Source organism: Quercus suber, unplaced genomic scaffold, assembly GCF_002906115.3.
Source record: "Quercus suber isolate HL8 unplaced genomic scaffold, Cork oak 2.0 scaffold_197, whole genome shotgun sequence".
Classification (NCBI taxonomy): domain Eukaryota; kingdom Viridiplantae; phylum Streptophyta; class Magnoliopsida; order Fagales; family Fagaceae; genus Quercus; species Quercus suber.
In genome coordinates, this window is record NW_027069655.1 from 204730 (window position 1) to 217704 (window position 12975).

The window sequence follows — 12975 nt, forward strand, 5'->3', positions numbered from 1 at the left end:
AAAAAAAAAGGAAAAAAAAAAAAGTCTAATGCTTTTGTTTAAAAAGTTCACTTTTTGTGTAGTCTAAAACCTAGAAAGCATGGATATTTTATTTAGGATATGGTACCCATGTTAGTACTGACCATTTTATATTATAATTTTTTAAAAATTGCATGTGTCATCATGTCGTACATGTATCAGTATTTGTGTCTATGTCCGTACTTCCTAGTCTAAAACTAGAGAAGTCAAATTACATTAAAGAATCTCAATATCATCGCATTTCAAGACATAGAGAAGTAGTAAGAGCTCTAGGTTTCATTTCTTTTTCACAGTATTTATTGTTGAGTTTTGTTTAGTTTGCTCATTCATATCAGCTCATGTAAATAATTTCTATTTATTTTAATATAAAAACTTATTGTAGGGTCAGTTTTTGCGGCCCAAGCCCAAGGAGGTATGGATTTGGAACCCTCTGAGCCCAAAACAATAAATTTTGTAGAGAGTGGGCGAAAGGGCTAGGCAAATAATGAAAATTACAGTATTAAACAGCAACACCAATGAGAGAAGTTGAATTAATGTGCTCTCGGACTAATGAGTACTCTGTCCGAAGAGAAGTTGTTCATTGATAATCAAGGGTTACAATTGCTGGAGCTACAACCATGTAAGGTACCCTTTCTCTCTCCTGTTTTTCGATCCCCCTCTATCAGAGGTACCCTTCCCTTATATAGCATTGCCTTCTTACATCTCCTCCGTCCATTTGTTCGTCATCCAGGCACCCACTTGAGTACATGTCCCATCACCCCACTTTTAGCCTTATGCGAGTGGCGGTAGCTGAGAAAGCACTGTTCAGGGGTCCTATCCACATAAATGCGGCCAGGAAGGTAGGTGCAGTGCATTAAATGCGGTGGTTGAAGTATGCCTCCTTGATATTTCTCTGTTGTCGTTATCTCTATGTGTGTCCGAGGTCCTTCTCCCCCTTGACACTTGTCAAATAGATCACTTGAACCTCCCATACTCGTGTTTGATCAAACCTCTTCGGATCCGAGGACGCATGACTACTCGGACATATGAGTATCTCCTCGGATGGTATACGTGCTCATCCCCAGGCGTCCCCCATTGGCGTGGGCTTCCGACTGAAGGCCTTATCTCCTCGGATGAAGAGTGTTCCTCATTCAGGGCCTCGGGCCCAATAAGTTGGGCTGGGTTTTTCTCCCCCACATTAGCCCCTCAAAATTGTAGTTTTTCGTACGCATCCGAAGAGAAAAAGTAGGATTTTGACTTCCCCTGGGGCAAAAGCTTGTAAACAGGCAAACTTGAATTGACACGTGTATAAGTATAGGCACTGCTGCTTCATTAATGTCGCTGCGGCTTCCTTATTCCCCAGGCGCCTCATTAATTGCACCAGGTGACGCTTCGCCCTTCCTATCCAACGGTGATTAAATGATCCAACGGCTGAGGTTGTTCTTCGAAATTTGGGCGGGAGTGCCCCTGACCCTCGTTTGACCCCGTATAAAGCTTCAGAGGACATTATTTCTTCTTCACTTCGCGAATCTTCAGACGCTCCAGAGAGAACAGACGCACCGCTCCGTCCAAAACTCCCAATCGCTGCTTTCAGGCTTCCTGAGAGCCATCAAAAACCTTCCCACAAGCCTGAAATCCTCTCTCCGATTTAATCCCGGTGAGTCATCGTTCACCAAATCTTTTAATTTTCTCTTCGGCCATCAGTGTCAACTGAGCATCATGGGAAAACTCGAATACATGGTGGATACCCCTGAGCGTTTAGAAGCATTTAGGTCCACGTACCACATTCCCCCCAACGTGGGTGTGAGGTACTGCCCCCAGAAAAAATTCTAACGGACCGGGAGACGGGAGAAGTAGTTATTCCTCTTATCGCCTTCAAAGAAGGGGGATGACCATCCCCATGGGTCCCATTACTACTAGCTATCTCCGAAACCATAGGATCACTCCCTGGCAGTGCGCGCCCAACATGTTTAGGATTCTAGGGGCCATTGAACACCTTAACCTCCACCTAGGATTGGGCCTCACCTGGCTCGATGTAGTGCATCTGTACGAATGCCACAGCCAGCAAGACGCGGGGTACTACTTAAAATCCCGGTCGGACGTGGTCAGGCTCATTTCTTGCCTCCCCAAATCCAACAAAGGGATGAAAGACGACTATGTGATCGTCTCGGGTGCATGGCATGACGGCCATCACTGCCCGACTAAGCGTGGAAAGCCAGGTGGGCCATGCTAGATTTAGGCACACTAACCATAGGCTTAGAGTCCTTGTATTTTAATCGTTTTCGGTTTCCTTTGTGACACTGTTTTTGAGTCCCTAACATAGCTCTGCTGTGCCTTGAAACAGATAAAAACCACGTATCTCCTCGGCTAAGCCTTACGAACGTCGCCGCCCTCAACTTCCTGTTGAGATCTGAGATTTTCGTGAGCGAAGACGGACAGCTCCGATCAGCACCCCTGATTCTGGGCTACACAGGATATCCAAAGGGTTACCAACCGGTCGGCAACGCAATTGTTCAGGGGGACCATCGCCTTGCTCGTATTGACGTTGGTTGGAAGGGTTTTTTGGCTCCGTATGATCTAGAACCCGTACCACACCCACGACCCCAAGCTATACCTCCTCTCGTCCAACCACTCCAGCAAGTCCCTCTCGTACAGGCAGCTGAAGGCGAAGGGGTTGGCTCTTCCACCTCCTCGCTAGAGGAGCAGATTGATAGATTCAAGTTTGAGGGCGAGGATTCAGGAGACGTTCGAGTGATAGAGGTTTCGGACGCCGAGGAGGGTTCCGACAAGCACTCCGGCGTTCAACTTAATTTGTTAGCTACCGTTTCTGAAAGCTCCTCGGACGACAACATGGACTTGAGGAGTTTGATGAAAGGTAGGGGGAAAAAGCCCGAGCAGAAAGGGGCTGGAACATCAAAAGTAACGGTGACACTGCCTCCAGCGCCTGCGCAGGTTCCCGACCCAAGTCTGAAGCCCAATCCAGACTTGAAGAAGAAGAGACAACACTCTGAGGTCGGAGAAAAACAAGTGCCGCTAGACAAAGGGGCTAAGCAGCAGAAGGTGGACAACCGAGCACACAGGGCCCAGTCTGTCGAAAGTCGAGAAGAGGTTTTCGTGGCAGACGTCCGCCGAGGGGGAGGACCGCGAATCTGGTCCCCCAGATTGGAGCTGGATGGCGCTCCAATCCTGTGGGACACTTCCCTCAGGAATTATGATGGAGGGAGGGCAGGCTATGTCGCCGAGGCCTTGCAGCAACCACTCCTCCTCCCCCACGACATGGAGTCCTACAGGCGCTTCAACCCGCAGGAGCTCTTCATGTCCCTTAAGAGGGACCTAGCCATGGTGAGTGCGCCACTTATGAGTTGAAGTTTTATACCTAATTGGTTTTGTTTCTCTTTTTAACATTGAAAGTGTTGTCGTGTAGGTTACTCAGCAAGTCTACGTGGCTGAGGGTTTGAGCAAGGACTCCTGGGTCAAGGCCCAAGCAGCAAACCAGTCCTGGCTTGAGGCGGAGGCATCCCTTGGGAGGCTGAAAGAGGAGCATTCTAAGGTGTCTGAGGAGCTCAAAGAGGTGATCTCCCAGAATAAGAGCCTTGACGCCGGGCTTAAAAACGCTGAAAAACAAGCCGAGGAGCAGCGAAAACAGCTGAATGCCACAGAGGTCAATTTAGCCACCGAACGAGAGCTGGTAAAAGGCCTCAGGGCTGAGCTGCAGAAAGCTAGAGAGAACGCCAAAGCAGCCGAGCAAAAGGTTCAATTGGCCAAGGAATCAATTGAAGCCGAGAAGAAGGCGGCGTACCAGCTGGGGGCAGATGAGACAGCACAGCAGCTCACTGAGCAGTTTGCTTCAGTTTGTCGCGAGTACTGCGACAAAACCTGGGAGAAAGCCTTAGACGCAGCTGGAGTGCCCTCGGACTCCCTCCTGAGGTTACCTGGGAGCGTCTACTACGAAAATGATATCCGAGAGATCCCAGTGGACGAGTCCTCTGCTCCCCGCCTCATGATGCTTCTCGGCCAAGCCAGACCAGCCAGGCTCCTCCGTCCACCCTTGGGGCAGGTAAGGAAACTGGTCAGCCAGGCGCCAAAGATCAGCCTGCTGATACAGCCAAAGGAAAAGACCAAGGGTCCGGCGGAGAGAAAAAGACCTCCTAAAGCCTCTGCTCAGACAGGCCAAGCTGCTGACCCCGTGCTTCCTCCCGCAAAAGAGTAGACACATAGGGTTTTCCTTTTGCATTTGTATTTTTGTTTTCTGTTTAAGATATTGTACTTTTTCCTTTCTTAAATGGAATGACCCCCTATTTATCCTTGATGTCTTTTGTACATGCTTTATTATTTACTGTTGGCGTTCATACAATCATACATTCCAATTGTGACACAACAATAATGTAAGTAATCTGACTAATGCATCGTACTGGCGGTGTGAGTAATAAGAACTAATGCTGAAAAAGGATAGGCCGAATAAGAGCTGTTGATGAGCAGTGTTTAGAATAAAAGCATACGCGAGTTTCGCACTCCCTTCCAAACAAGACGTAGGTTATTACCCCTAGGTTTCTAATTAAACATAGCGAAGGAAAACATTCATAAATTAGAATCAGCTTAAACGCAAGTAGGGATCTTAGAGTGCTGACCAATCCTAATCACCTGGTCCGAGGACTACAGGCGTGGCGGGATTTAAGTTTAACACTAGAAAAGTCACTGAGTGCTAACACTGTAGAGAAGCGACTGAGTGCTAACTAACCCAAATCATCTGGTCCGAGGACTACAGGCATGATTGGATTTAAGTTTAAACACTATAGAAAAGTAACGGAGTGCTAACTAACCCAAATCATCTGGTCCGAGGACTACAGGCATGATTGGATTTAAGTTTAAACACTGTAGAGAAGTGACTGAGTGCTAACTAACCCAAATCATCTGGTCCGAGGACTACAGGCATGATTGGATTTAAGTTTAAACACTGTAGAGAAGTGACTGAGTGCTAACTAACCCAAATCATCTGGTCCGAGGACTACAGGCATGATTGGATTTAAGTTTAAACACTGTAGAGAAGTGACTGAGTGCTAACTAACCCAAATCATCTGGTCCGAGGACTACAGGCATGATTGGATTTAAGTTTAAACACTATAGAAAAGTAACGGAGTGCTAACTAACCCAAATCATCTGGTCCGAGGACTACAGGCATGATTGGATTTAAGTTTAAACACTGTAGAAAATACCTTACGCAGAGAGTTGACACGTCGGTTGAAGAAAATTTTTATTCAATAAAAGTACCTCTTGAGGTTATTTACATTCCACGGGCGCGGTATTACATGACCATCTAGATCTTCTAAGAAATATGCCCCAATGCCTGCTCCTGAGGTGATACGATATGGTCCTTCCCAATTGGGTCCAAGTTTTCCCCAAGCCGGGTTCTTTGCGGTGCCTACAACTTTCCTTAACACCAGATCGCCAGGCTCTAGTGGCCTTAGCCTTACGTTAGCATCATAGCCTTGCCTGAGTTTCTGCTGGTAATGTGCCAGCCGAACCATTGCATTCTCCCTTCTTTCCTCAATCAGGTCTAAGCCCATCTGTAGTTGCTCATCGTTATCGGCCGGGCTGAATGAACTTGTTTTCATCGTTGGGAAACCAGTCTCCAAAGGAATGACAGCTTCAGCCCCATAGGTCATTGAGAAGGGGGTCTCCCCAGTAGACCTACGAGGCGTAGTCCTGTAAGCCCAGAGTACGTGCGGGAGTTCGTCCACCCATTTGCCCTTCGCGTCATCTAATCTCTTCTTTAAGCCATTCAGTATGACCTTGTTGACGGCTTCTGCCTGTCCATTACCCTGGGGATAGGCTGGAGTGGAGTATCTGTTCGTGATTCCCAGCTCACTGCAGTAGTTCCTGAATGCCCTGCTATCAAACTGCAAGCCGTTGTCCGAGATGAGAGTGTGAGGAACTCCGAACCGGGTGACAATATTCTTCCACACGAACTTTTGCACATCAACGTCTCTGATATTGGCTAAGGGCTCAGCTTCGACCCACTTGGTGAAGTAATCTGTTCCGACCAGAAGGTACTTCTTGTTTCCTACAGCTTTGGGGAAGGGTCCCACGATATCCAAGCCCCATTGGGCAAAAGGCCATGGGCTAGATAGCGGATTAAGGTTTCCCCCTGGCTGATGAATGTTGGGGGCGAAGCGCTGACATTGATCGCACCTTTTAACGTATTCATGTGCCTCCTTTTGCATGTTGGGCCACCAATAGCCTTGAGTGAGGGCTCGGTGAGCCAAGGACCTGCCTCCAGTGTGGCTCCCACAGATTCCTTCGTGCAGCTCTTCTAGCAATGTCTCAGTTTCTTCGGGATGCATGCATAACAAGTATGGCCCCGAGTAGGAGCGTCTGTACAGTTTCTGGTCCTCGGACAACCAGAACTTAGTCGCCTTCCTTCGAATTTTATCAGCTTCTCCCCTGTCTTCAGGCAATTCATCTTCTTTGAGAAATCTGACTAGAGGGTCCATCCAGCACGGCCCAGCTCTGACCTGGTGAACCTGGACTGCCCCTGACACCGCCTCTGTAGGCCTACGCAAGTCTTCGACGAGGATGATCCTCGGCAGGTTTTGTGCCGAAGAGGTGGCTAGCGTGGCCAGGGAGTCAGCATGTGAGTTGCCACTCCGGGGGATGTGCCGCAAGCTGAAAAAATCAAACCCTGACTGCAGCTGTTTAACGCGACCCAGGTACCCCTGCATTCTTTCGTCCTTTGCCTCGAACTCGCCTTGTACTTGACCTACTACCAATCTTGAGTCCGAGAACAATTCCACGGACTTTCCCCCCATTTTACGGACCATTGTCATTCCCATCAGTAGAGCCTCATACTCCGCCTCATTATTCGTTGCTGAGAAGTCCAGCCTTAATGACTTCTCGATGGTGATTCTCTCGGGGGATATTAGTACCAGCCCCACTCCAGATCCTCTTTGGTTTGCCGCGCCATCAACGTACACTTCCCAATGGGAGGGATTCGGTTGGGAGATCATGCCAACTGATTTTTCATCCATGTCCGATGTGGGCCTTGCTTCTTCTAACTTGGGCTCCGTGAACTCAGCCACCAAATCTGCGAGGACCTGCCCCTTGACCGATGTGCGGGGCATATATCTTATATCGAAAGCCCCTAAGATTGTACCCCACTTGGCAATCCGACCGGTGTAGTTAGCACTTCGTAGTATAGTTTTGAGTGGGAGCTGCGTGAGAACGATGACCGTGTGGGCTTGGAAGTAATGAGGTAGCTTCCGTGTGCCCAGCACTACGGCTAGGATAGCCTTCTCCAGAGGCAGGTAGCGAATCTCGGCCTCATGCAGCGACTTGCTTACGTAATAAACAGGCCTTTGTACGCCAGAATCCGATCGTATCAACACCAGGCTTACTGCATAGGGAGCTACGGCGATGTAGGCGAACAGTACCTCGTCAGGCTCAGGACTGGACATGATAGGTGGCCGAGCCAGATAATCCTTGAGTTGCTGAAACGCAGAAGCACATTCCTCAGTCCATTCGAACCCCTTCCACTTGTTGAGTAGGGAGAAAAAAGGACGGCACCTGTCTGCTGATCTAGAGATGAACCGATTGAGGGCAGCGGTCATCCCGGTTAGCTTCTGAACCTCCTTGGGATTCCGAGGAGCTCGTAAATCATTGATGGCCTTTATCTGGTCGGGGTTGACCTCGATTCCTCTATGCGTGACCATGTATCCTAAAAATTTTCCGGACCCTACCCCAAACGAGCACTTAGAAGCATTCAATCGTAGCTTGTACTTTCGTAGGATCTCAAAGGTACTTTCAAGGTCCTTCACATGCTCGGCTACAAATTTGCTCTTTACCACCATATCATCTATGTAAACTTCAATATTCTTGCCCAGCTGTGGCTCGAACATCCTCGTCATCATCCTTTGGTAGGTAGCTCCCGCGTTCTTCAAGCCAAACGGCATTACTTTATAGTGGTAGTTGCCGATAGGGGTGACAAATGCGGTCTTCTTCTGGTCTTCTAGGGCCAATGGTATCTGGTGGTAGCCTTGGAAGGCGTCTAGGAAGCTCATCCGAGGGTGGCCGACAGTGGCATCGACCAGCTGGTCTATCTTTGGCATTGGGAACGGATCTTTGGGGCATGCCCTATTCAAATCCGTGAAGTCTACGCATACTCGCCATTTCCCACTCTTCTTCTTCACCACCACAGTATTTGCCAGCCATTCGGGATAAAAAACTTCTTTGATAGCCCCGGCCACTTTGAGTTTCGCTACTTCGTCTCTTATTGCATCAGCATGCTCCTTGGATGGGCGCCGAATGGGCTGTTTCTTGGGGTGATCAGTGGACTCACCTTCAAGTGGTGGCATATAAACTCCGGGTCTACCCCTGGGGCCTCGTAGGGATTCCAGGCAAATACATCGAGATTTCGCTTAAGGAACTCTATCAGCTCTTCCTTCTCTTGAAGTGGCAGCTGAGATCCGACTTGAAAGAACCTATCAGGATCATCTCCGAAGACCACTTTTGTCAGATCCTCACATTGGGCGCTTTCATTTGGCTCTTCAAAGGGCAATCCCCGAAACTGTAGTTGCTATGAATCCCTCCCGGCTGCGTCCGAGGACTCGGCTGGGGTCTTACGCTGAATGGCACTATCAAGCACTGACGAGCAACAGACTGGTCCCCTCGGATCTCACGTATCTGCCCTTCTGACGGATATTTGACCTTTTGGTGCAAAGTGGAGGGCACAGCCCCCAGTGCGTGGATCCAAGGCCTACCCACGAGTGCCGTGTAGGGCGAATATGCATCCACAACTATGAAATCTAACTCCACCACCTCGGTGCCAGACTGCACTGGTAAGCGTATCCGGCCTTTCGGAACGACAGGCCTTCCTTCAAAGCTCAAGAGGGGGAATCGTACGGCGTCAGGTCCTGGGGCTTTAGGCCTAGTCCTTTGTAGAGGTCTGGATACATTACCTCCACAGCACTGCCTTGGTCCACCATCACCCTCTTTACATCGTACCCTCCTATCCTGAGGGTGATAACTAGTGCATCATCATGGGGTTGGGTAGTGCCAATCATGTCTTCGTCCGAGAATCCTATGACTAACGGGGCGCCAGACTTAGTTCTCTTAGGCCCTCGGCTTGACTCCCCTGCGGGTGGTCGACCTACCGACATAACTTTCAATGGCCAGGATCCTGTTCTTCCTGGCGCAGCGAGGATGACGTTTATAGTCCCTAGCGGCGGCTTTGGGAGGTTATCTCTGCGTGGCCCGATCCCGTTTGCTCTCGGCCACTGGAGGGGTGCAGGAGGTGTTTCAATTTACCATCGCGGACCAGTTGGTCCAGGTAATCCCACAGGCTCCTACAATCCTCCGTGGTGTGCCCATGGTCTTGATGGTACTGACAGTAGAGATTATAGTTGCGTTTCTCGGGGTTTCCTATCATCTTATTCGGCCACCTGAAGAACGATTCATTCTTGATCTTTTCCAGGACCTGGTGTACTGGCTCTTTGAACACGGCGTTGACCGGCTGAGGATTCATCGATCCCAATTGCCCGGCAAAATCCCTTCGCGGTTTATTGTAATTGTAGCGGTCCGACCGCGAATCCCTCCTCTCCTGAGAGATAACCTTGTCTTTTCCCTTGCCCTGCTGCTGATCTTCTTCAACCCTCTTATACTTCTCTATGCGGTCCATTAACTGACGCACGTTTGCAACCGGTTTGCCAGATAGAGACGCCCTCAAACCGTGATCAGTAGGGAGGCCGAGCTTGAATGTGCTGAGGGCCATTGCATCATTGTTACCTTCCACCTCATTGAACATTTCCCAGTACCTATCTGAGTATGCCTTCAAGGATTCACCTTCCCGCATGAATAAGGATAGCAGGGAAGAAACAGGTCTGACCGCTCTTCGGCATGTAACAAAACGGGAACCGAATGCCTGAGTGAGTTCTTTGAAGGAGTTGATGGAGCCTGCCTTCAAACCGTCAAACCACCTCATGGCCACAGGCCCTAGACTGGAAGGGAAAACCTTGCACATCAGGGCTTCGTCTCTGGCGTAGACAGCCATCCTTTGGTTAAAATGACTCACATGCTCCACGGGGTCAGTCTTACCATTATAGATGGTGAACGTTGGTTGGTTAAAACGCCGAGGGAGTCTAGCCCCCTCTATCCTGCGCGTGAAAGGCGACTCAGATATCTGGTTCAAAGCCCTGTTCATGGCATCGTTCTCCATGTCCTCGTGTGATGGACTTCTACGTTGTCTCTTACGATGGGATTCCTCCTCACAAGTGTAGGACTCGCTGGCTGGTGTTTTGGATTTGTGCTGATAAGAGACATCTCGCTCATCATCAAGATCATCCTCAGAATACGAGGAAGCCCGTTTCCTCTTTGCATGGCGCAGCTCTCTCTTTAGTTTTTCTATTTCCAGTTGCAAGTCGCGGTTCTCCTTTGCATGGGACATGTGACTTCCGCTCTGCGATTGGCCCTGGCTAAGGCGCACTGTGTGTACGCTACCCTCACGATTTTGCCTTCCCTCCAGGTTGGCGAAATGGTCCATGTGTTGGGATGCCCTGGATTCTGCTTGCTGTTCACCTTGTCCCGCCATCATCAACTGTTGTTTTCACTCTTGCACAAGCTCTTCCCACAGACGGCGCCAATTGTAGGGTCAGTTTTTGCGGCCCAAGCCCAAGGAGGTATGGATTTGGAACCCTCTGAGCCCAAAACAATAAATTTTGTAGAGAGTGGGCGAAAGGGCTAGGCAAATAATGAAAATTACAGTATTAAACAGCAACACCAATGAGAGAAGTTGAATTAATGTGCTCTCGGACTAATGAGTACTCTGTCCGAAGAGAAGTTGTTCATTGATAATCAAGGGTTACAATTGCTGGAGCTACAACCATGTAAGGTACCCTTTCTCTCTCCTGTTTTTCGATCCCCCTCTATCAGAGGTACCCTTCCCTTATATAGCATTGCCTTCTTACATCTCCTCCGTCCATTTGTTCGTCATCCAGGCACCCACTTGAGTACATGTCCCATCACCCCACTTTTAGCCTTATGCGAGTGGCGGTAGCTGAGAAAGCACTGTTCAGGGGTCCTATCCACATAAATGCGGCCAGGAAGGTAGGTGCAGTGCATTAAATGCGGTGGTTGAAGTATGCCTCCTTGATATTTCTCTGTTGTCGTTATCTCTATGTGTGTCCGAGGTCCTTCTCCCCCTTGACACTTGTCAAATAGATCACTTGAACCTCCCATACTCGTGTTTGATCAAACCTCTTCGGATCCGAGGACGCATGACTACTCGGACATATGAGTATCTCCTCGGATGGTATACGTGCTCATCCCCAGGCGTCCCCCATTGGCGTGGGCTTCCGACTGAAGGCCTTATCTCCTCGGATGAAGAGTGTTCCTCATTCAGGGCCTCGGGCCCAATAAGTTGGGCTGGGTTTTTCTCCCCCCACAACTACTATAATTTTTTTAGAGACGAATAGTTATTACTCATTTTAAAGAATAATTATTCACAATAAATGGCTATTATCAGTAATAAAATTATAACCAAACTACTGAATAGCTAAACTTTAGAAATAATTATTACATTACAATACCTATTACAATTTACCAAACATACCCTTAGTGCTTTTGAATGAGGCTCCAAATTGACCAATTAATAAGGTGAAAGTAATACTTGATTTTAGCGACGAAATGAAAGATCCTTTACTAGTAAAGCCACCAGCGTTACAAGGCATATCATAAATAAACATTAACAACATTTGAAAGGAGAAAAGTAGTTGGGGTGCATTAAATATTGTGAAATCCATATGTAAGGGTTGAGAAAATTTGAAGGGATAGGACATGCATGAGCAGCTTGATGGAGTCGACCCTATCAACCAAGATGCAATCCCAATCTTGTTAATAGCAATTTATTTACCCATTTTTCCAAATAAAAGAAGAAATTCATTTACACAATTATATAATAAAAAGCTATAGAATCATGTCTCAAAAAGAAAAATGAAGTAATTAATGAAGGAGTAATTTTATAGAATAAATGAATGGATCTTTAATATTTTTTACTTATATTTTTAGTAACGGTTGATATGATTTATTATGATTTGAGTGACATTATTATCACTCAAGGCTGCCATTAATATTATTTTATTATGTATAAATCTTGAGTTCATGACATGTTATAGTTGTAAAAGAAGTTGTGAAATAATATTATTTTCTCATACGGTTTAGCTTACCTTTAATATATTTTTAACCGGACGTGTCATTTTATTTTAAATATACAATGATAAGTGATAGAGAGTTTTAATTATCACATTTTATTTAATTAATGGGTGATATGACAATATCTTATTAAAATAAAATGAAATTCATTAAAAAAAAAAGAAGTACAAAAATAAGTCAAACCTTTCACATACATATCAATATCATAATAAATAAATAAATAAATAAAATATTTTACTAATGTGAGTTTCTATTTTTGAAAAAAGTTTTTTCGAGAATTGAAAAAGTAATGACAATTTTTTCAATTTTTGAGAAAATATTTCCAAAAATAGAAAGGTTAATGTGTATCCTTAGGACATACATTAACCGGACCATAAAAAAAAGGGAAAGGAGAGCATGCTTTAGTAGTGTCCACATTCAATGTACCACGTAACGCAGGATTGAGCGAAACATGAATGGAATTGATAAATTGATGAAAATAAATAACCACGGATTTCTGTTATGTGCAAAACAAAATAAAATCACTTTTTTTTTTTTGTTTTTTGTTTTTTTGTTTTTTGTTTTTTTGTTTTTTGTTTTTTGTTTTCTGAAATGTGAGTATACAGTTCTTCTATGGATACACAAGCATGTTTGCCAACACACTGTAAAATAATTTACAAAATTTTTGTTAACATGTGATTAAATTACATCATTTATATATGTCCACAACTAAGACTTAGGGCATGTTTGGTAATGTTATTCTAATAACGTTGTTTATATTTTTTAGAAATATGTGTAAGC

The 12975-nt window shown here is 46.5% G+C and overlaps 2 protein-coding genes across 2 annotated transcripts; one reads left to right on the top strand and one right to left on the bottom strand.

Annotated features, from left to right (window-relative positions):
* The first annotated feature begins 1886 nt into the window (after nt 1-1886).
* Nucleotides 1887-4207, top strand: LOC136069917 (uncharacterized). Its single transcript, XM_065779035.1, has 2 exons — nt 1887-3339; nt 3422-4207. Exons 1-2 carry the CDS (start codon nt 2848-2850, stop codon nt 4205-4207), a joined length of 1278 nt encoding a protein of 425 aa, XP_065635107.1. The 5' UTR covers nt 1887-2847.
* Nucleotides 4208-9208: 5001 nt separating this feature from the next.
* Nucleotides 9209-10576, bottom strand: LOC136069918 (uncharacterized). The gene has a single exon (XM_065779036.1). It carries the CDS (start codon nt 10574-10576, stop codon nt 9209-9211), a length of 1368 nt encoding a protein of 455 aa, XP_065635108.1.
* Nucleotides 10577-12975: the final 2399 nt, after the last annotated feature.

What these genes read in the sequence shown, in the direction of transcription:
- LOC136069917 (XM_065779035.1), top strand. Translation starts at nt 2,848, where the DNA reads ATGGACTTGAGGAGTTTGATGAAAGGTAGGGGGAAAAAGCCCGAGCAG. An exon ending in TTAAGAGGGACCTAGCCATG is followed by an intron (nt 3,340 to 3,421) that starts GTGAGTGCGCCA and finishes GTTGTCGTGTAG; the next exon opens with GTTACTCAGCAAGTCTACGT.
- LOC136069918 (XM_065779036.1), bottom strand. Translation starts at nt 10,576, where the DNA reads ATGGCGGGACAAGGTGAACAGCAAGCAGAATCCAGGGCATCCCAACAC.